This window comes from Paroedura picta, chromosome 15 (assembly GCF_049243985.1).
Source record: "Paroedura picta isolate Pp20150507F chromosome 15, Ppicta_v3.0, whole genome shotgun sequence".
NCBI classification, from domain to species: Eukaryota; Metazoa; Chordata; class Lepidosauria; order Squamata; family Gekkonidae; genus Paroedura; species Paroedura picta.
Window position 1 is genome coordinate 13469370 of NC_135383.1, and position 22130 is coordinate 13491499.

A 22130-nucleotide genomic window follows, 5' to 3' on the forward strand; every position below is an offset into this window, starting at 1 on the left:
TTTCTTCAGGAAGAATGAATACACCTCCAGACAGACTCCCCCAGTCAGGGATTGCGTTATTATTGCAGATAGATGCAAGCGAGGGTATCTGTGCTGTTCCAAAGCAACCAAACAAATTTTATTTATTTATTTGGATGTTTATACCGCCCATTCTTTAGGCCAACAAAGTTTTATTGCCAAGAGTGCACTGTGCGATTCCACGATTCGTTCCTGGGGCAGAAGCCACCGCAGGGCTGATTTCAGACCAGAGAATCTCTCCCGTCCCTATTAAGAGTGTCCCCTTCCGGCCTGCAGAGGGCGCCGCTTCAGGCAGACGAGAAAACGCTCGCTGCGCGTGCGCGTTATAACAGACTGCAGGACCCAGAGTGCGAAGCCGGCAAACAGCACGGGGTTCCCGCGCAGGGCATGCCGGGAGACGCAGTCCGTGGGTTTTGAGGGGCGGAGCCCGGCAAGCATGTTCTCCGACGGCGACGTTACCGCCTCTGGGGGCTGACTGCCGGCGACGAAGACGATGCCTCAGCGGGGCGGCGAGCTGCCCCCGTCCAAGCGGCCGAAGCTGGCGTCCGCCGCGGCGCCCTTCAGCTCCGGCCTTCGCAAAGCCATGCTGCTGGCGCCGCCCGCGGCCAAGCGGCAGCCTCTTCCCGCCGCGGGGATCGAGAGCCAGCGCCGCAGCCTGCCCATCTTCCAGGCAAGAGGGGCGCTCCTCAGCCAGCTCCGGGGCCTCGACTGCGCCGTCCTCATCGGTGAGGAGAAAGAACGCCCCCTCCCCCACCCCGCCTCAGCGCTGGGCGGAGCTTGTGGAGGCCACGCCTCCCCGTCTGGGCGATGCCTCTGCGGAGCGCGATAAGGGGCGGGGCTTGGCTGACCCCGCCCCTCTCCCTCACCACGATGGGCGGGTCTCGCTGTAGCCACGCCCTTTCTGGTTGATCTTTACTAGTTGGGTCTAAGGCAAAGGTAACTAAGTTGTGGCTCGCCAGATGTCCGTAGTTTACAATGTGTATGAACTCTTACCAGCACTTTTAGGGGCTCATGGTCATTGTAGTCCCTGAACATCTGGAGAGCCAGTTTGGCCACCCTTGGTCTAAGCCCGACTTTCTCAACTTTGTCACTGTTCGGAACCCCCTGAAACATTCTTCAGGCATTGAGACACCCCGAAAGTCGTGTGATTGGGCAGAATATGGTTGGGAAGCATAGCCCCTCCTCTTCCTACCTCCTCTGGGCCCATCATTGGCCACTGAGCCTCAGGAGAGGGCGGTATATAAATTGGGGGGTGTGGGATGGTTGGTAAGTCAACATGACCACATATGGTCATATCACTCAATAAATATTTAACAAATTTTAAAAGTATATTAAACATTTATTAACTCCCACCCATTCGAGAACCCTTTCAGGGCTGTCAAGAAACCCCCAGGGTTTCAGAAACCCCAGTTGAGAAAGCCTGGTCCAAGCTTTTAACTTTTCGAAAAAGGGGAAGTTTGTGATGCTCCCACCCTTTCTGGTTCTTTTTCTGTTTATGGTGTTTATAGGGGAGGACCCTTGGTACAGCAAAGTGCGTGGAGCTCACTGCCTTTTCCATTGACATAGGGTCACCTATAAAAAGACAGCACAGGAACATCCCCTCCCTCCTTTGCCTATTTAGCAAAATAGTGCAAACCCACACCTGGGAACCGAGCCTCAATTTATCCTGCAACAAATTTGGCTGTTGTCAACAGTACAGACATTGATGATACCCACTTATAAAGCTAATTGCTTAATTGCTCCACAGGGGAAACAGGATCGGGGAAGACGACTCAGATCCCCCAGTACCTTTATGAAGGGGGGATTGGACGCCAGGGCATCATTGCTGTCACTCAGCCCCGCCGTGTAGCTGCAATCTCCTTGGCTACTCGAGTCTCAGATGAGAAGAAAACAGAACTGGGGAAACTGGTATGTTGTTTCTCTTTGGGATGAATAAGACATCATTTGTCCCATTCTTTGCATTTCAGTGGTAGGATAAATATTTTACATGGGAAAGATCCCATCAAAGATCTTGGGTAAGAGGTGTTGGGAAAGATAGTCCTGTATACACAAGCTGCACGAGGGTAGACAGATACTGAGCTAGTTGGGCCAGCCGTCTAGCTTGATGTAAGCACTTTCATATTCCATCTTTCAAATGTGCATTCTCTTCTCACCTTTCCTTTGTCAGCTTTGGCCCTGGTTGTGAGTGCATTAACACAAACCAGATTCTGTTATAAACGTGATTCCCAAACCCACATCAAATCATCGTTTCAGATTCACTTTTATGAGGGAACTGTTAGCAGTTTGCATTTATCACAGTTTTCAGTGGACAGAAGGTGCGGTGGGTGCCAGCTAGAAAAGGGAGGTGGTAAATTGTTCCAGAAGTGGACCTGGGGGCCCAAAACTCACACGAATAATATTTAAGCATGTGCAAAGCAATTCACATGCATTGCTTTATTGTAAGGGAGTACTAAGAGTCTCTCTCTGTTAATACTATTACTACTATTACTGCAGTATTTAAAGGTTACTATTATACGTATATTGCAGATGAGGCACTGAGGATGTAAGAAAATGGCTTTCCCAAGATTTCCTGATTTGAGCTAAGCTGCATAATCGCAATACTGCACCAATTCTCACACTCACTCTCTTGACTTCTATGCCGAGCTGGTTCATTGTGGTCAAAATTCGGCAGGTCATTTACTGAGTGGCCCCTTGCCAATGAGATTCCCTCCTTGCTAATGGCTGCTCTCCTCAGGTCGGCTACACAGTTCGCTTTGAGGATCTCACTTCCGATGAGACAAAAATCAAGTTCCTGACGGACGGGATGCTGCTCCGGGAAGCCATCGGCGACCCTCTCCTGCACAAGTACAGTGTTGTCATTTTGGACGAAGCACACGAGAGGACAATCCACACAGACGTGCTCTTTGGCGTGGTGAAAATGGCACAGAAGAAACGGAAGGACTTGGGGAAATCGCCACTGAAAGTAAATCTTGCAGCAGGGCTGGGGATGAAAAATGGCACCTGATTTTTTGTGATGTCTATTTTGTGTGTTACTTCTAGAAAGTATCTATTTTGTGTCTATTTTTGTGTGATACTTCTAAAAAGATGCAGAGGGCTAGACTGTCAGCTCTGAACATAACAGCAAATCATGATCCACTCCCACATAAATTAATGTAGGGAATTGTCTCCCTCTTTTGACCGTTGATCATCCAGAACTGAGCCTTCTCTGTGATGGCACCATGTTTGTAGAATAGCCTTTGCAAACAGATTCTCCCAGTCTCTACATTCATATGTTAGGCAGAGATATTTTTCATTCCTCTTGCTTCTAGTTAAAACTATGTTAGTTATTTGGTAACCCATAATTTGGGCCACTCTGATTTTCTTTTTTTATCTTCTGAGGTTGGTTTTGTTGTGCTGATTTGTAGCCAGTTTGATTTATTCTCTTGTTGTCAGAGTTTGTTCGTTCTGCAGTTTAGTTTAATGGGTGGAGAAAAATGATTAAACCATTGCTGGAAAAGGATATATATAGAGAGAAGAGATATAATCAATAATCAAATATGTGGTTTTCATTTTCATGCCAAAAACCAAGTTTGCTGTTGCATCTTTTCTTGAAAACTAAGATTTCAAGCTGGGACTAAACTTTGGCCTACAATTGATTGGCTGTGAAGCCCTCAAATATCTTAATTTGTCTGAGTGCAAGCAAATGGAAAAGAAAGCACATAAATCCATGGATTCCAACTGGTATACCCAGTGAGTGGCAGTCCTCAGCTGGTTGTTTTCTGTAGAACAGGGGTAGTCAACCTGTGGTCCTCCAGATGTCCATGAACTACAATTCCCATGAGCCCCTGCCAGCGTTTTCTGGCAGGGGCTCATGGGAATTGTAGTTCATGGACATCTGGAGGACCACAGGTTGACTACCCCTGCTGTAGAATGCCCTTCCTCTTGGACCTCGGGGAAGGTCTCAGCTGGAGACCTTGGAGATTAGGTGAGATCGACCTTGTTCGATCAAAGGGCACTCAGTATAACGCAACTTCATGTATCTTGTACTCTGTTCAAGCACTTTAATAAAGGGCCTTTTTTTGACAGGTGATTGTTATGTCGGCTACCATGGACGTCGACCAGTTCTCCCAGTATTTCAATGGAGCCCCTGTCTTGTACCTGGAAGGCCGGCAGCATTCTATCCAGATCTTCTATGCCAAGCAACCTCAGAGTGATTACCTCCAGGCTGCCTTAGTGACAATCTTCCAGATCCATCAGGTACCACACTCACTTTGTTATAGTGCTGGGTATATTTACAACTAGGTCTGTATTTCAAAACCGTTGAGTCTCACTGACTGGGATGTAAAGAAGAAAAGCTGTTTTTTTTTTTTTTTGTACTCCGCTTTTTACTACCGGAAGGAGTTGGATTGATTAATACTCTGTGCCCATTTTGATCAGGAAGAAGATTTAATTTGTTTTAATTCAATGTAAGTATTTGCCAAAATTGCCGCTGGCCAACGTCGTCTCAGAAGAGGTGCCCTCTCCCGTCTGTGAGAGAAGGAAGAATGTCTCTTCTCAAAACGATGCTTGCCGTGAGGCACACATGCACAGTCTCAAAATGGAGTGGCATTTCCTCCCCATAGAACTATTGTTTTTTTTTTTCTTCATGTCAGTTTATGTGGATTTATACAGGAATCCAGTGCAGAGTGACTCCAGTGGAAACCCATTGAAATCCGTGGGCTTCCAGGCTGGAGTGATTTCATAGAGCTGCACTGCTGATCAATGAATCCATTATTCATAACCATCCAATATTTCTGCAACCGGATGGTGGATTGTTCATATTCTAGATTAATACCTGTCCTTTCATCTCTTCTTCCAAGGAAGCACCATCTTCCCAGGACATCTTGGTCTTTCTGACGGGTCAGGAGGAGATTGAAGCCATGGCCAAAACCTGCCATGACATCGCAAAGCACCTTCCTGATGGCTGTGCACCAATGGTGGTCATGCCCCTCTACGCTTCCCTGCCCTATTCACAACAGCTCCGGGTTTTCCAGGCTGCCCCCAAGGTAAGATGCCCTATTGCTTCTCCACCATTTAACTTGCTGAACAGAGGGGACCAGGTTTTTTAGTCTAAGAGACATAACGGGGTACAGAGACCACTTGGTGGATGAGAAGAGAGTCCAGTTCCTTCACTCTTCCTCTTTATATATGTCCCATCCTTCACTGATCAGGCTATCCTGAACATAAAATATCGGTTAAAAGTAAGGAGGGATCATTAAGATAATGCCAAATGAAACAAAGAAGTTTTCACCCACTAGTGGAAAACAGCAACAGAAGGCGATATTCTTGGAGAGAATTCCAGAGCTTTGTGCTGGATTCTGCCTTTTGAATTTGAGCACTTTCCAGAGAAGTCCTACCCAGCAATCAGGCATTTTAGATTAAGCTTCTTCATTCCCTCCCCTCTCCCTCTTTCTATACTCTCAGGGTTACCGCAAAGTGATTCTCTCAACTAACATTGCTGAGACCTCCATCACCATCGCAGGAATAAAATACGTTGTGGACACAGGCATGGTTAAGGCAAAGAAGTACACTCCTGGTATGTACAAAACCCTGCGAGAGAGTCAGGTGGGGGCAGCTGCCTTGAGCATTGTTTAAAGGCAAAGAGGAGAAAGAGCCCAGCAGGCCTGACCCATAGGGTCTGCCAAAACAGCACAAACACTGTAGAGCAGGGTTAGTCAATCTGTGGTCCTCCAGATGTCCATGGACTACAGTTCCCATGAGCCCCTGCCAGTGTTTGCTGGCAGGGGCTCACGGGAATTGAAGTCCATGGACATCTGGAGGATCACAGGTTGACTACCTCTGCTGTAGAGAGAAAATGTCTTTGCTAATTGGAGGGGAAAATGGTATTGATGCCTACAAATCATTGAAGTTCTCATCATATCTATGAGACCTCTTCCTCCCTTAGGTCCCCCAGAGAGTGTTGAGATCTAGCAAGCAAAACTTGCTCAGGATCCCCGACCTGTAACAATCCTCAGTGAAAGAACACCATTTCCCTGTTCCTTTTGTTGTTGTTACTTTGTTCTTTTTGTTTTTTTCTTTTATTCCATTCTCTGCCAGAACGATGTCCAGATATAACGGTCGTTTTCATTTGCACTTTCATCAGTGGCAAAGAACTAAGCCAAGTTTTTTTTTTTTTGATACCTGTATTGTGTCATTTATTTCACTCAGCTCTTTGCCATTGATGAAAGTCTGGATGTCGTTGTGGCAGAGAACGGAATAAAAGGGGGGGAAAACACACACACACCCCTCCAAAGGAACAGTGAAATAATGTTCTTTTACTGAGGATGGTTACTTTGCCTTTGTTCAGGTATTTGGTGTTAATTGCAAGAACATAGATGTAGCAATTTAATTCTCAGTCCATCGGATGTTCCCAGAATGGCACTTTCGGGTTAGACCCAGAGAGATCATACCAGCTCTGTAGTGGATGTAGATGTGTGTTCTCCATTAGGAAGTATCTTCCCAAACAGAAAACTTTGTCAATGTTATGGTGAAGGTGGTTGATCTCTGCTCTTTTGTAGAAAGCGGGCTCGAAGTGCTGGCAGTCCAGAGGGTTTCAAAGGCGCAGGCTTGGCAGCGGGCAGGCCGAGCTGGGAGAGAGGACAGCGGGCTTTGCTACCGCCTGTACACGGAAGATGAGTTTGAGAAGTTTGACAAAATGACGGTGCCCGAAATACAGAGGTGAGGCTTGAATTCCTTTTTGAGCCCTGCCTTTGTTTCCCACACTGTGATAAAACGGGTTTTGTCCTGTCCGGGGCCCTGGGTGCCCCAGTGGTGTGCTTTAATCAAGAACTTAGAATCATAGAACCATAGAGTTGGAAGGGGCCAGACAGGCCATCTAGTCCAACCATCTAGTCTAGCTCAATGCAGGATCAGCCCTAAGCATCCTAAAGCAACTTGAAGCAAGATATTCTCAGGAATCTTCTCCACAAAGTCTGAAGCCTTTGAATGGCTGGCTCCACCCTCTCTCAGCCCAGTGTACCTCACAGGGTTGCAGTGAAGATAAAGGTCCATTGAAACCACTGTGTTCCCCTTGGAGGAAAAGCAGGGTGTAATAGCTGGATGAGAATTTAGCTAAATATTTCATAAGCAACATGGAATGAGCATCAGCATCCCTCACACCCTGCCCCAATCACCCCCAGAGCTAGTTCCCGTCTTGTCCTCCACAATATTTAACAGCAGCAAATACTCCTGAAGGGCTTTTCATCTGTTTTGAGCATAAGGGCCTCCTGGAAGAGTTCTGTAATTCAGGTTAATAACAGAACAATCTCTTTTGCAGCTTCCTGATGGATTTGCCTTACACAGTGTCTGTTCTTGCTACAGGGATATCGCCAGCCAGCCAGGACTATGTGCCAAAATAAGATTTGGTTCCTTAAGCAACACAGTAGAATTTCTCTCTCTGTCTCTACAGGTGTAACTTGGCCAGCGTGATGCTCCACCTTCTGGCCCTGAGGATTCCAAATGTCCTCACCTTTGACTTTATGTCCAAACCATCTCCAGGTAAGGAAACTGCAGCCGCATGGGGGCAGAAACCAAAGATACAAATGGGGGTAAGTGTACTGTTGCTGTGCAAGAGGAGGAAAAAACACTGTGTAATGATGAAATTTCTTTATAAGAATTTAGATAATACAGAAAAAGGGTATCCAATACTTTAAGAGAACAAACCCAGCATTGCAATTTTACAGAAGTGTTGTATAACTGTAGGGACGCTACTGGAAATCCAAAAGAGAAAACAGTAAAGCCTGCGTTTCACTTTCAGCTGCTTTCTCAGCGGACTCCAGCCAAAAGCTTTTTTGCTGAACAAGTGCTAAGAGGCCGCTAGATAACATTCATGTCCTAATAGTCATCTTCATGGTTTTATTACAGAGTTGCATCTCCTGAAACATGTAAATAAAGGACTGTGAAGTGATATTCCTACAGTAATACACCATTTGTGTAAAATTGTAATGCTATGCTTGTTCTCTTAAAGCAGCCTTTCTCAACTTTCTTATTGTAGAGAAACCCCTGAAACGTTCCTCAGGCTTTGAGGAATCCCAGAAGCGGCACAATCATGCAGAATGTGGTTGGGAATCATAGCTGTGTCCATGCTCACCCGGGGCCCATCCTCTTCCCTCCTCCTCCAGGCCCATCATTGGCCATTTTGGGAAGGGTGGGTGGGTCAACATGACTATATATGGTCATATCAGCCAATAAATGCATAACAATTTTTTAAAAATACATTAAGAATTAATTAACTCCCACCCATTCAGGAAATCCTTCCAGGACCATCAAGAAACCCCAGGGCGTTGAGAAAGCCTGTCTTTGAAGTATTGGATTCACTTTTACTATATTGCATAAGTCCTTATCAAGTTGTCATTCCACAGTGGCTTTTTCTCTTCTGCACAGCATGGGGGCAGAAAACAGGTCTCATTGCCACTAGAAATCCCAGCCCAGATAAGGGGCATCACTTGGGAGAAACTCCCAACCGTGTTAAGGTTTCTGCAGTGTTCCTCGAGCTGCTTTAAATGCATACCAGGAGGGATGTAATAATACTGATTTTAAAAGCACTGATGCTCTTTAGTGCCTGGCAAAGCAGTTTTTAGCTGTGGCCTGGACCTCTTGGGACACCCGTTGCTTGCCCCTTCTCGGAAGTGATATCCGCTGGATCCTCACCGCTGCGTCATTTTGCCTTGCCAGAAGCTGTTCAGGCAGCTATCGAGCAGCTGGCCCTGCTGGGGGCGGTGGACCGAAAAGACGACCAGCTCATCCTGACCACACTGGGAAGAAAGATGGCGGCATTTCCTCTGGACCCCAAGTTTTCCAAAGTAAGCCCCCGGGAACAGTGGGGCTTGGGGCATCTGGGTACCAAGCTCTGCCCCATCTCAGAGGGGGTGCTATGCTTGGCCAGACTGATCAGGCAACCAAAAGGCTTGGTGTGGCCTTGCTCCCTTCTCCTGCTCTGCACGATCCTATAAATGGGCTTGTAACAGTTCTTTTCAGCATAATCCCCCCCAAGGGAACCATGTTGTTCTGCAGTTCCAAGAATAGCTCTGCAAAGAGACAGCAACTTCAGCCTCTGACATGGCTGTAAACTGTGAGCAGAGCTGCTAGGCTAGGGACAAAGTCCCCCAAGAGAGGGGCTCCTAGAAGAGAATGCAAGGGAGTGTTCAGTGCCTTGCTGAAAATATTTACCTGTATCCAGGTACTTAACAGTGATATTAATTGCAAGCTTTAACAAAGAATTTGGGTTTTTCCCCATCTTGGCACTAGTGTTGGAGGAGGTGTCATTTTCCCCTTGCAGAGAGAATCCTGGTTAATAAAGATATTCTCAGGCCTGTGCATTGTTGTGATGGGCACCCATCAAAATGGACACTAGCCCCTTGAAAAAAGGTGCCAGCCTCCAGGTGGCACCAGGGGAATCCCCTGGACTTGCAGCTCAACTCCGGACTATAGAGATCAATTTCCCAGAAGAAAATAGCCACATTGGAGGGTTGACTCTATAGCATTGAGGTCCCTATTCTCCCCAGACTCCACCCCCAAAACTCCAGGAGTTCCCCCTCCCCCACCTGGATCTGGCAGCCCTTCCCTCCATCCCCCACAGACAGCCAAGGGGGACCTGGCAGTCCTCATCAAGCCAGTGCCAAACAAATAATGTGACAAGTTGTGTTTTTCTTGCATGGAATGAGAAGGGCCTTATCCATTGTAGCCAGTTGTTCCAAGGGGACCTGGCAAAGAGGTGGCAAAGCCAGGAACAAGGAATACACCACCTGGGCACTAGTGTGGACCCCAGCTTAGTGAGATTTCGGTTCCACTCCTTGGGCCAGTCACTTTCTTTCTCTGTCCTTACCTACTTTACAGGGCTGTTGTGAGGGGGAAAGGGAGACAGGGAGCCAAACATGCAAGCAGCCTTAAATTGTTTTGTCCAACAGTTAGCACTATGTAGTATGACTCAAGTTTATTTCTTTCTACAATGGGATATTCTACTGCAAATCTGTTCTTCACAGGACTCAATACTCCTCTGTACAATTTCCCCTGAATGCAGAGTACTCACCTGTCAGGAAGAAAGGTTCTAGCTTGGTCATCTCCCAGTTTCCCTGACACGCTAGTTTTCTAAGCCAGAGAGAGGATGTTTCTAGAAAACTAGCTTGTCAGGGAAAACACTAGTTTTCTAGGTGCTAGGTTTCTAGGTGCAGGTGGCTTGCACATTTTATCCACATTTTATTGATTGCAGATCATGCTATCTCACTTGTTGGTGTAGCAGATGGAAGTTTGCCACTCTGGTGCTGTGCCCTTCCTGTAATTGATTTTTGAGTTGATCCTGTTCTCCCTTTGTTGGCTGACTGGCAGAATATGATAATCAAAGCAGCCCCTTTTCATTCTCTGTCGTCTTCTAAATCTCTGCTCCCCAGACCATTCTGATGTCCCCCAGATTCCACTGCTCAGAGGAGATCCTGACCATCGTCTCGTTGCTGTCCGTGGATAGCGTCCTCCACAATCCCCTGTCCAGGAGGGACGAAGTCCAGGCCGTCCGGAAAAAGTTCATCTCCAGTGAAGGGGACCACATCACTTTACTCAACATCTACCGAGCCTTCAAAAATATCAGTGGCAATCGGGTAGGGGTTCACGGCGTTTTGCAAACAGCCAGGGTAGAAAACATATCTAAACATTTTGAACAAGCGAGGGGCAAGTGAGCTTTCTCTGCGTAATTCTAATTTACTTGTGGAAAATCACAAAGTGTCAGAAGTCCAAGTATAGTCCGTATGCCACTAAAAATCCGACTGACGGCAAGGGAAGAAAATTAACCTACTTTTGCAGGGTTCTTGTGAGAATCAGAGGGGGAAGGGAGAATCACGTGTGCCTTCCTTGGCTCATTGGAGGAAAGGCAAGACAAAATGTACTTGACGGGGAAACAGATAAATGTTAAAATCCTTGATTTTCTTATCTCTACTAGATGCTGTGTTTTCTTTCTCTCTCCTCCCCAGGAATGGTGCAAAGAGAACTTTGTAAACAGCAGGAACATGATGCTGGTCTCAGACATCAGAGCTCAGCTGCGTGATATTTGCTTGAAGGTAATCACAGAGGCGCTCCAAAATACACTGAAGTTTTCATTTACAAACCTGGCACCTTCCAAACCCGAGTTGTTATTTATATACTGCCAAATTTGTTTCCTTGCTTTTCTTTTCATGGTTCTTTCCCCTGTTATTGACCAGCAGGTGCCTCGGATAGCTTGTACTATTTAAAAAAATGTAGCCAAATCAACTACACATTTAAAAACAGCAATAAAACTATCAGTTAAAACCACTTAGAAGCAGAAGATGACTTGTTAAACTCATCAGTATACAGCCCCCAAACTTAAGAGAATAAAATAAATGCCTTGATAACTTTTTTTCCTGCCCTTTTGCTGCCAATAGAATGGATCTGGGAAGAATTTCAGAAAGGAAGGCCCCTTCCCCATGGAAAAAAGCCCTGTTTCTGGCATGCATAACAGCCCAATGTCAGATCTTGAAAAAGGTTCCTAATGAGAAAGGATTGGGGTGGGGGTGGGGCACTTAGGAGAAGCTGTTCTTTCAAATATATATGCCCTACTAAACAGTATGTTGGTAAAGACTAAATATATATAGATTTGCCCCCCATAAAGTTGTGGAGATCAACGATGGGAGGGTTCTGTTTTTGCAGAGTTTTGGAATGATATAATTAAAGAAAGCAATAGGGGGTGAAAGTGACAGGACCACAGTTTTATTGGTGCCAGCTTGTGAATGCAGCTGGAAAGCAGTATTCCCATAATCCTCCATTACCACGCCCTCCCATTGCAGCTTTCGATCCCACTGGAGTCTTCCCGATCCGACACGGGCAACATCCGCCGCTGCCTGGCATACAGCCTTTTCATGTACACGGCCGAGCTGCAGCTGGACGGGACCTACACCACGACTGACACCCACCAGCCGGTGGCCATCCACCCTTCCTCCGTCCTCTTCCACTGCAAACCAGCCTGCGTCACGTACAACGAACTGCTGCACACCAACAAGTGCTACATGCGGGACCTCTGCGTGGTGGACGCCGACTGGCTGTATGACGCCGCCCCTGAGTACTTCCGCCGAAAGCTCAGAGCAGCCAAGAACTGATGCTGAGGATGAGAAGTCAGAGAACCAAGGGGGGTTTTGTTAACCCAGTGGACAGAGGGACTCCGCTGTGTTGGTTAGGTGCTTACTAAGATGAGCGGGTTAGTTAATCAGCGACCAGACCTTGTGAGTTTCCAGAGACGCTTGCCAGCATTGGACTTTGTAAAGGAGCCCCTTGCAGGGTTGCTTCTAAAATGGACATTTGTGTAGGAAAAGTAGCTCAAAGAAGCCTCTCACTGGAAGGGGCTGTTCAGGAGCCTGGTGGCATTTTTTGGTGCTCTGAAAGTGTGTTTCACGGTGCAGCCCAAAGCAGTTAGCACGCTTCTAGGACTGTTGACATAGAAGAGTGTAACTCTGCTTAGGATTGCAGTGTTAAAATATCTTACTTTTTCTTGTCTTTGAAGAGGGGAAAGAGAACAGAACTTTTCCCTGACAAAGAGGCAGGAGCCTCAAATATGATGTGTGCACATACAGGGCCTTCTCTCGAGCTTGGTCAAAAAAAGCTCTATTACTAGGCGATAGTAAATTGAATGTAAAAAGGAGCCCAGGGACACCCTAGTCACGACAGAATTCATTCTAGTATAAGTTCTTGCTGGTCAGTATCAAAACCAGCCCTTAGGCCGAAATGAAATGTGAGGCCACTGGGCTCCTTATATATTTATTTATTTATTAGCTGCTACAGATTAACATGGCTACTCATCTGGAACTGTGGTGAATTCAGCAGATGACCTTTGTTTTTCAAAAGCCTTTCTATTCAGGAAGGAGGTGGTAATCCGTTTAGAAGCCTCTCCCTTGATGTACGGGGGAGAGATTCTGTCATTAAACAGTTGAAAGCATCGCATTCTCTGCACTTATTTATTCCCTTTCTTTCCTTTCCCCCAGAATGGGGTGCCAAGCAGCTTACATTGTTCTCCCCTCTTCAGTTGTGCCCTCACGACAACCCCGTAGTTAGGCTGAGTGTTCGACTGGGTCAAAGGTCCTTTTTGCCTCCATCTCCAACACTGTGCCTTCATTGCGGACAGATACCCTGTGAGGTGGGTGAGGCTGGGAGACCCTGATATTACTGAAGAAGAGATGGTTCTTATATGCCACTTTTCTCTCCCCAAAGGAGGCTCAAAGCAGCTTACAATCGCCTTCCCTTTCCTCTCTCCTCAATAAGAAGAGTTGGTTCTTATATGCCGCTTTTCCCTACCCGAAGGAGACTCAAAGCGGCTTACAGTCGCCTTCCCATTCCTCTACCCACAACAAGACACCCTGTGAGGTGGGTGAAGCTGAGAGAGCCCTGATATCACTGCTCGGTCAGAACAGTTTTCTCAGTGCTGTGGTGAGCCCAAGGTCACCCAGCTGGCTGCATGTGGGGGAGTGCAGAATCGAACCTGGCATGCCAGATTAGAAGTTCGCACTCCTAACCACTCCACCAAACTGGCACTCGCCTAGCTTCCCACAGCCCCCAGATGGGGAAGCTGCGGCCTCAGCCCATGGCCAGTGTCTGGGCGAGGGGCAGAAAGACCTCCACTGAGAGCTGGGAGGGCGTCACGCAGCGCGTGTGGCTCGCAGCAGGGCTCCCCGGGCACAGGCCGCCGCATGGATTCCGTGCGCATGGCCCAGTCCCGGACAGCAGCAGGCAGGCCCTCCTGGATCAATCCGGATCCATCTGGAGACGAGAGGCCGTCCCCTCCCTCCGGGCGCGCTTTGCGCGGGGAAGGCGAGGGCGCGTCTGCAGCACGCCAGATTGCCAGCCCGGGGCGCAGGAGATCCGGATTCCGCCTTCCCTTCCCTTTCCTTCCGGCGCTGCTTTCCTCGCCCCCTTCCGTCTCCGGCCGCGGCGCCGCCTCCCTTTCCCCACGTGCGTCCGCTCTGCTCGTCCTCCATCGCCGCCGGGATGCTGCTGGCTCGCGCGCTCCGACCGGCCGTGGCCGCCTTGGCCCTCCGCCGCGCCCCAGCGCACTTGCACCTCGGCGCGCCCCGCCTGCCCGCCGCCGCCTCCGCCCGGCCCTTCACCCGCTCCCTGTGGCTGCTGAGCGGCGACGGCCAGGGCCGCGGCGGCCTCCTGCGCGGCTCCCCCGCCTCGCCCTCGCTGGCCTGCGCCTGCGGGAGGCTCCACACCGAGGGTGAGCGCACGAGCCTGGAAGGAGCGGGGGGGGGGGGGGTCGGAGGCACGAGGAGAACTGCGTTCAAGGGGGGGGGGGTTAGGGGGGAGCAGCTAGAGCTCTCTGGCAGGGCTGCTGTGGCATTAGAGCAGGGGTAGTCAAAATGCGGCCCTCCGGATGCCCATGGACTACAATTCCCATGAGCCCCTGCCAGCATTCGCTGGCAGGGGCTCATGGGAATTGTAGTCCATGGACATCCAGAGGGCCGCAGTTTGACCACCCCTGCCGGGGGGGGGGGGGGATAACAGGAATGAAAGCAGCTTTTGAAAGTCAAAAAGGGCATTGCACATGTGGCTCTGCTACTGAGATTCAAAGGAGGAGAGGGACCAAGGGGAGGCCAGTCTGCGATTGGGTTGCCACCTCCAGGTTGGGGCATCCCTGGAGGTTTCTTTTTTTTGGGGGGGGGGTGTCCAGCCTGAGGAAGGGGAGAGAGCTGGGCTGGATAGAATTCTATGGAGCAGCCATTTTCTCCAGGGGGACTGATCTCTGTCTCCTGGAGACCCGTTGTAATCCCAGGAGATCTCCAGCCACCACCTGGAAGTTGGCAAGCCAGGAGGGAAACTCCAGGAAGGGGGGGGGCATGTCTTTCAATACCGTTGCCCCGTGCTCTGCATTGTAGGCTTTTTAAGGACTTCTTGGTGGCCATTTTGGGAAGCTAGTGGGATGCAGGATGAGAGGGTCTGGCCCCACAGTTTTGTGGGGGTATGTTGGAATGTGGAAGGGCTTTATGCAATCTGCAAGATTTTCTACCATACCTTTCTAAAGGGGGGGGGGGGAGCTGATAGACTGCATCTTCCCTATAAGAAAAGGTTCAAGCATTTGGAACCTTATAGTTTGGAAAAACAAACTTTAAGATCTGCTTGGGTGCCATTTTAGGATCCTTGATTTGGAACGTCAGGGCGGAAATTGTTAAATGTCACAGCAATAATGAAACTGTTTTTAAAGTCACCAAATCAATTGCAGCAGAGAAAAAGCAGCCTGAAGCAATAGCTGGGAGGTCCGAAAACCTCCACATGGCCATTTTTCCATTGAAGTTTTTGGTTTCATTTGTCCCATTTTGCCTGCCGTGCCTTTCCAGCTTGGATTGTAAGCTCCTGGGGGCAGGAACCTTTTAAATTTAACTTCATTTCTCATTTCTCTTAGACTTGGATTCAAGTGAGCCTTTTTGAAAACTTGAGCTTTGGCCAAAAGGATGTGTGTGTCAAAATGCAGGAAAACAATCCTGGGTTCTGCCCCTTGTTATTCTGACGTATTAAACCTGCTGATGACCCTATAAAAGTAACAGAAATCCCTTCTGCTCAAGCAGAGGAAGGCACATTGGTTGTTCACGGCATAACATTGCTATTTCTCTCTCAACTGGGCCCACAGGTGACAAAGCTTTTGCAGAGTTTCTGTCAGATGAGATAAAGGAGGAGAAGAAAATCCAGAAGAACAAAAACTTGCCCAAAATGTCCGGTGGGTGGGAGCTGGACATTCAGGGCACGGAAGCCAAGCTGGTTCGGAAAGTTGCCGGAGAAACGTAAGTGAACACATAAGGCTGCCATGTACTGAATCAGGTAATTGGCCCATCAAAGCCTGTATTGTCCACTCAGGCTGACAGCAGCTCTCCAGTTAAGGTCTCATCCTTAACTGGAGATGCCGGGGATCGAACTTGAGACCTTCTGCCCGCCAAGGAGATGCTCTACTGCTGAATCACAGCTCCTCCCCTGTGTGGTTGTGCTACAAGGAAGGCCCACAATGTTAAAATATATTTTAATGTTTTAATGTTAAAATAAATACTATGACGGGGTTTTTAAGGGTTATTATTGTTTTATTGTAAACCGCTGCGAGACTATGGTAAGCAGCGGTATATAAATTCAATAATAAGTAAAAATTTTTTAGTGTCTTTGGAGAACCCAGACGTTGTCATGGAAATGTTTCTGCCTGGAATACGCTGAATGGATTTGGTGGGTTACAGGCTAGAAATGGGAGATTTAGAAGGACCAGTGTAAACAATGGCAGGTACCCCTTCCATGGGTGGGCAGGAAGTTCTGGAGGAAATGAGGTTCAGAAAGGTTGACTTTGCAAAATCCCTCCCTTTTGAAGAGGCTGCCCTCTCTTAGATTCACCCCCAAGTCTCCAGGCATTTCCCAAGCATGAGTTTTGCAACCTTTGGCTCTAGCCTTGGAAAATATTCCTTCTGGGGACCCTTTTTGATGGCTAAGGCAGTGGGCCTTTGGCATGTCCTGGTTTCCCTGAACTGACCCCAGGCTGGTGTTGTGTCACTTTGTAGGATCACCATTTCCTTCAACATTAACAACAGCATCCCGCCCAACTTTGACGAGACCCAGGAAGAACAAAAACCTGACGAGCAAGAGGTGAGTAAGGGTCGGGGGCACCCTTTAGAGGCCGGGGTGCCCATATACCCTGCATTTCCTGAAACTCAAAAGTATTTTGCAGAGAAAGTCTGTCTGTATCTTGGTGTAGTGGTTAGGTGAGCCGACTTCTAATCTGATAAGCTGGGTTTGATTCCCTGCTCGTCCTCCACATGCAGCCAGATGGGTGACCTTGGGCTTGTCACAGCACTGATAAAGCTGTTCTGACCGAGCAGAGATATCAGGGCTCTCTCAGCCTCACCTCTCTCACAGGGTGTCTGTTGGGGGAGAGGAAAGGGAAGGCGATCGAAAGCCGCTTTGAGGCTCCTTCTGGTGGAGAAAACCGACATATAAGAACCAATTCTCTAAGCATAAATCTGCTTCTTCCTGTCCTGGGGAGTGAGAAGGGCCTGTATTTCTTTCAGATGCATTTCTCCCCTTTCGGAGTGGCTCATGCCAGCCATGGTCCAGAGTGTTGCCGTTGAATACTTAAGTGTCCTCCAAACCCAATGCCAGTGAAAACATCATAACAGGTGTGTCCAAACTGTGGCTCTCCAGATGTCCGTGGACTACAATTAATTGTAGTTGCAGCCCATGTGCCGGCAGGTGCTCGTGGAAGTCCGAGGACGTCTGAAGACCCGCAGTTTGGTCACCCCTGAATTTTAGAGCGAGAGCCCAGCATCCAATAAATACAGATATCCTCATGCAGAAGGAACTACTTTGAGAATCCTTCAGGTTGTCAAAAGCGGGGTACAAAACTCAGCTCTTCGACTTCTAAAGCAGATGATCAGAGCTCCCATGGGAGCCGTAGGGCTTCAAAGTCCTTTGCTTCTGCTGGGTGATGTTCACTGGGGGTCCCCATGGTTGCCTCTAGGGCTGGTCAGCGCCCCCCGTCCCCACCCCCCCTCCCTTGCTTGTGTTTCATGGTCCTGGGTTGCTGACGTCGTCCCCATTGTCCTCTCCCCCCTACAGCCCGAGCTGACCTCGACCCCAAACTTTGTGGTTGAAGTGACTAAGAATGACACCAAACAGACGCTCGTCCTGGACTGCCATTATCCAGAGGAGGAGGTTGGTGTTTCTATTTTGGCCATGAACAGAGGGTGAAGTAAAAGCTGACAGGCAGTTTTCAGAGGGGACTGGACAGATTCGGGGAAGATAGACCTGCCGGCGGCTGCTAACCAGGGTGACTACAAGGAACCTCCACATAGAGGGGCAGTCAACCTCTGAATGCCAGTGTCGGGAGACAACATCAGGGGAAGGCCTCAGCCTCTGTGCCTTGCTGTTGGATAGCCAGAGGGACTGGGGGACAGTCAGGATGCTGGAACAGCTGGTCTGACCCAGAAGGGCTCTTCTTACGTTCTAACATAAATGCTGCTAGGAACCAGAACATAATGCATCCCAGGAAGGCTATGTATGTATCTTTTAGTCTATTTTCAAGGGGGTCATTTCTCTTTTGTACTTACCCTCTCTTCCCCAGTTCTTTGTTCTTGGGAAGCTAGTCTGCCGGGAAGAAGAGTTCTAGCCCAGCTTTCTCCCTAGTAATTTAGTCCCTATGGCAAGGATTCCCAGCCAGGGGTCCGGGGACCCTTGGGGTTTATGCGAGAGCTCCCCGGGGGTTCTGCAGCCTACCCCAGACATTTGGATGGTCGCTGACATCCCTAGATGTCACTGGAGCCCCCTTCCCCTGCTGCTCTACGGCCTAGCCTCTTCCTCCACAATGGAAACGGCAGATGCTTCATTGATTGGCTGGCTGGCTGGCTCCCGCCTCTTTCTTCCGCACCCACTTCTCTGAATGGCCATGCCTCCCATATCTTGCAGGAGTTCCACAAAGCCTGAAAAAAATATTTCAGGGGTTCTTCCATGCTCAAAAGTTTGGAAAAGGCTGCCCTATAGTATGCATAAAATAATTTCCACATGGGAGAACATCAAGCGTGCCGTTGCCTGCCGTCAGAAGGGATACACTAATAATCTTGATTTGCCAGCTAAGCTCCAGTTTGAAGTGGGTGGCAAACAGTGCAATCCCATGCTGTAGTACCCCACTGTCCATCCATTTTAAATGAATGTGGTTTCGACTGGAGCAACTCTGCATAGGATTGCACGGTGGGGGCCTCTAGATTCTGCATAGCTCTTTGAGGGCCCTACCGGAATTTTTTATAGCACGCCTTAATTGCCGTGGCGTGCCAAGTTCCACGGTTTTCCCTCCTCTGCTGAGAAGCAGCGGGTTCTCTTTCCTGGTGTCCGGCTCTCTGGTTGACATTTGGTTGCTCTCTTCAGATTGGCCACGGCGAGGAAGAGGAGAGCGACATTTTCGCCATCCGGGAGGTGAGCTTCCAGCCTGCAGGAGACTCGGAATGGAGAGAAAATAATTACACCCTCAACACGGACTCTCTGGACTGGGTAAGCCTGGCTCACGAGCCTGCTGTGAAAAGAATCCCTGACTTGTGTACAGTGTGGCATATTTGTGTGGATGTGTGTGCATATGTGCTCATTCTGACTTACCTCTTTCACATAAAGTTTGAGAGAGCCTTACCGTGATCGCGTCCCATACGCATTGCGTGGTCGTTGGAAAACCGGGGTCAGCTGCAGATCCCTGCAGTCCCTGGTTTGTGCTTGGTAATGTGCCAATGTGCTCTTAAAAAACCCTCTTGTTCTAGGCTCTGTATGACCACCTCATGGATTTCCTGGCGGACCGGGGCGTGGACAACACCTTTGCGGACGAGCTGGTTGAGCTCAGCACGGCTCTGGAGCACCAGGAGTACATCCGATTCCTCGAAGGCCTGAAGCAGTTCGTGAAATGCCAGTAGGCCGAGACCGAGCAGAAGGCCTCTGCCCTGAGAAGGGGAGGGGGGAGGGACAGGGGCTCAGTTTCCTGGGCTTTCACCCTCAGATCCTGGACTCTTGATTGGAAACCTAGGCCATGAGAGAGAGACCTGAAGTCTGAAGCATTCATCATAGTTGGGAAATTTAAACACATTGAGAACTTGGTGATGGCTGGCTGGCGTGGTGGAGTCCAGCTCTAATGTTCGTATCACATCAGCTATTCTTGGAAGTATGATTTCAAGGAGTTTTTTTGTATCATTTGAAGGAAAGAAGGCGGAATGATGTGAAAATAAACAGAAATTGAACACCTTGCCCGTGCCGAGTGACTGATCCCGACACCCGAACACTATAACTGCGTTTGGACATCCCTTCTAGCCAGTTAGGATGTGGCCGAGCTCAGCCCAGGACCAGGAGGCGCACCTGCCCTCTTCCCACCCCGTTTCTCATTTGGAGAATCCTGGTTCGAAACTAACTCAAGTTACCCTTTATGTGCAAATGCAGACACGCCTGTTGACTGGAGCAGGTTTGTGCTCCCTGGACCAGGACTCTGGAACTCAGTTCTGGTTTAGGATCCTGGTTTTGGGGCTGGGTGCACGGAAGCTCAGTCTCCTGCGTCATGGATTCCCAGAGTGAGTTTCTCAACCAGGATTCTCTGTGTAGGAAGGCAAGGGGGTGAAGATGGAGGTGCAAGGTCCCAGAATCAGGTAGCTTCGTGCACATCCTGCCTTAATGCCAGGTAGGAGAAGGTCGTCGGTTCAGTCCCTGACATCTCCAGTTAAAAGGGTCAGGTAGGAGGTGATGCCAAAGCTTGAGACCCTGGAGAGCCACAGCTGGTCTGTGTAGATCAGGGGTAGTCAGACTGCGGCCCTCCAGATGTCCATGGACTACAATTCCCAGGAGCCCCTGCCAGCATTTGCTGGCAGGGGCTCATGGGAATTGTAGTCCATGGACATCTGGAGGGCCGCAGTTCGACTACCCCTGCGCTACACGCTGCATCTAAATCTAGCATAGATTTTATCTAAGCAGATCCTCCACCTGGAACTTTGTAAGTAGACATCTCAGGAAAGTGGGTGCAAATCTCTTCTCTTTTGCCTTGCTGCTGCTTATTCTGTTGCCCCCCCCCCCTAACGTTTTGGTACCACCCAGAGATCTTTTGGTGCCCAGCTGAATCCAGATTTATTGAGCCTACTCTGAACTGAGTTTTGTCTATGTCAGGTGAAAAGCGAACTCCCTTATTCTGATTTCAGCTTGCTGGATCCTCCCCCAACACAGGTCTACAGCATTTTCAGCATTTTAAATCTACAGATTTCAGTGGTTGCCTGCCTTCCCTTCTTTCCTTCTGCCTGCCTTCCTCCCTCCCTCTTCTCTTTGCTCTCTTTTCTTTTTTTAACTTAACATCCAGCCTGGAGCCAAGTTCAGCACACTCAAGTCCTCATTCCTTACTCTGGGATCTTTCCGTTGGTCCTATTCAGAAAGTATCTCGCATCAGATGTTAGTTTAATAATTTATTCCCCTCGTCTAGTGTATGGATGGTGCAGATGTGAGAAATGTGGTAAACCTCAACTCCAGCAGAGGGCGCCAGTGGGTTGCAGTTGATCCCGTCTAGGAATACAGATGCTTCTTGTCCAACCAGGGTCTGATCTCTGTGGCAGAGAATTGGCTTTTGTGCTGAGTTGTTTGTCCGGTTTAATACTTTGTGGTCTTTGCTGTAGCGCAAGAGAGAGAACACAGACATGGAAATATCTGTCTAGCTTTCCCATGCTTTTTCCCTTGACTGTCCTGTGCGGGGAGACCTGGATCGAGTCTCTGGCCTCGTCTCCCTTCGGTGCCCTCAACACAATCCCAAGCCCACAATCTGGTCTCATAATTCGTCGGTCATCTCATAATTCGGAGTATACGATGCCCTCCCCTACATGCTGCTTCTTTTCCGACCTGCAACCGCTCCTGGCTGGGCTATTTGTGGAGTTCTCCTCATCCGTGTTTCTCTCAGGAACATAGAATTCTGCATGAGCTAAAAGATGAAAGAGTCAGCCCTACTTACCACCTGTTGTGGGGGGAGGAAGGGAAAAGTGTAAGCTACTTTATGACTCCTCTGGGGAGTGAAAAGCAGGGTATAAAATCTCTTCTTCTCGAAGCCTCCAGGCACAAGAAATGGCTCTGCAGCAAGGGTATGGGTGTAGGAGCAAACTAGGAACAAGAATTGGAGGGTAAGGAAGAGCCTTGAGTGAAGATGGTCACCAGGCAGCGAGTTGCCCCTATATTATGGAAGAGGATAACCTTGCCTTTGATGTTTAGGGTTTTAAAGCTCAAGTCAGCCCTTTAAATTTAGCCTGCCAACCAGCTGGCTAGCTGCATAGGACTGGACAGTCTTCAAGGGCAGCCCCACATACTGCACGTGGCGGCAGTCAAGCCAAGACGTCCCAAAGCATGCAAGATGGCAGCCACCATGGTATTGGACCACTGGAATGGCCCATGTTTCATTCATGAGAAGTCATAAGGTGTCGGTGTGTTTACATTTCAATTACCACCCAGTCTGTTGGTTTAATCAAGTCCTTTATTGGTCTCCCAGCCCCACCCGTCCCTGTCACCTTGTCATTCTCTAGAGTACAAAAGCATGCAACCCCCCCTCCCCCCCCCCGGAAAAATAGCCTCTGTGTTCATGATACATATTTACA

At 48.8% G+C, this 22130-nt stretch overlaps 2 protein-coding genes across 2 annotated transcripts; both read left to right on the plus strand.

Moving 5' to 3' along the window:
* The first annotated feature begins 362 nt into the window (after positions 1 to 362).
* On the plus strand, positions 363 to 12967 carry DHX33 (DEAH-box helicase 33). Its single transcript, XM_077311806.1, has 12 exons — positions 363 to 743; positions 1766 to 1926; positions 2753 to 2980; positions 4084 to 4254; positions 4857 to 5042; positions 5461 to 5572; positions 6555 to 6714; positions 7445 to 7533; positions 8710 to 8837; positions 10422 to 10625; positions 10995 to 11081; positions 11826 to 12967. The coding sequence occupies exons 1-12, from the start codon at positions 512 to 514 to the stop codon at positions 12132 to 12134; spliced, it is 2067 nt and encodes a 688-aa protein (XP_077167921.1). The 5' UTR covers positions 363 to 511; the 3' UTR covers positions 12135 to 12967.
* Positions 12968 to 13943: 976 nt separating this feature from the next.
* Positions 13944 to 19765, plus strand: C1QBP (complement C1q binding protein). The gene is made up of 6 exons (XM_077311863.1): positions 13944 to 14242; positions 15650 to 15800; positions 16554 to 16638; positions 17608 to 17703; positions 18910 to 19032; positions 19290 to 19765. Exons 1-6 carry the CDS (start codon positions 14014 to 14016, stop codon positions 19437 to 19439), a joined length of 834 nt encoding a protein of 277 aa, XP_077167978.1. The 5' UTR covers positions 13944 to 14013; the 3' UTR covers positions 19440 to 19765.
* Positions 19766 to 22130: the final 2365 nt, after the last annotated feature.

Bases quoted from the DNA above. Each gene is read 5' to 3' on its own strand.
- DHX33 (XM_077311806.1), top strand. From the start codon at position 512: ATGCCTCAGCGGGGCGGCGAGCTGCCCCCGTCCAAGCGGCCGAAGCTG. The intron at 2,981-4,083 runs GTAAATCTTGCA...TTTTTTTGACAG, and splicing joins TGGGGAAATCGCCACTGAAA to GTGATTGTTATGTCGGCTAC. The intron at 11,082-11,825 runs GTAATCACAGAG...CTCCCATTGCAG, and splicing joins TGCGTGATATTTGCTTGAAG to CTTTCGATCCCACTGGAGTC.
- C1QBP (XM_077311863.1), top strand. From the start codon at position 14,014: ATGCTGCTGGCTCGCGCGCTCCGACCGGCCGTGGCCGCCTTGGCCCTC. The intron at 14,243-15,649 runs GTGAGCGCACGA...CTGGGCCCACAG, and splicing joins CGGGAGGCTCCACACCGAGG to GTGACAAAGCTTTTGCAGAG. The intron at 17,704-18,909 runs GTTGGTGTTTCT...TGCTCTCTTCAG, and splicing joins GCCATTATCCAGAGGAGGAG to ATTGGCCACGGCGAGGAAGA.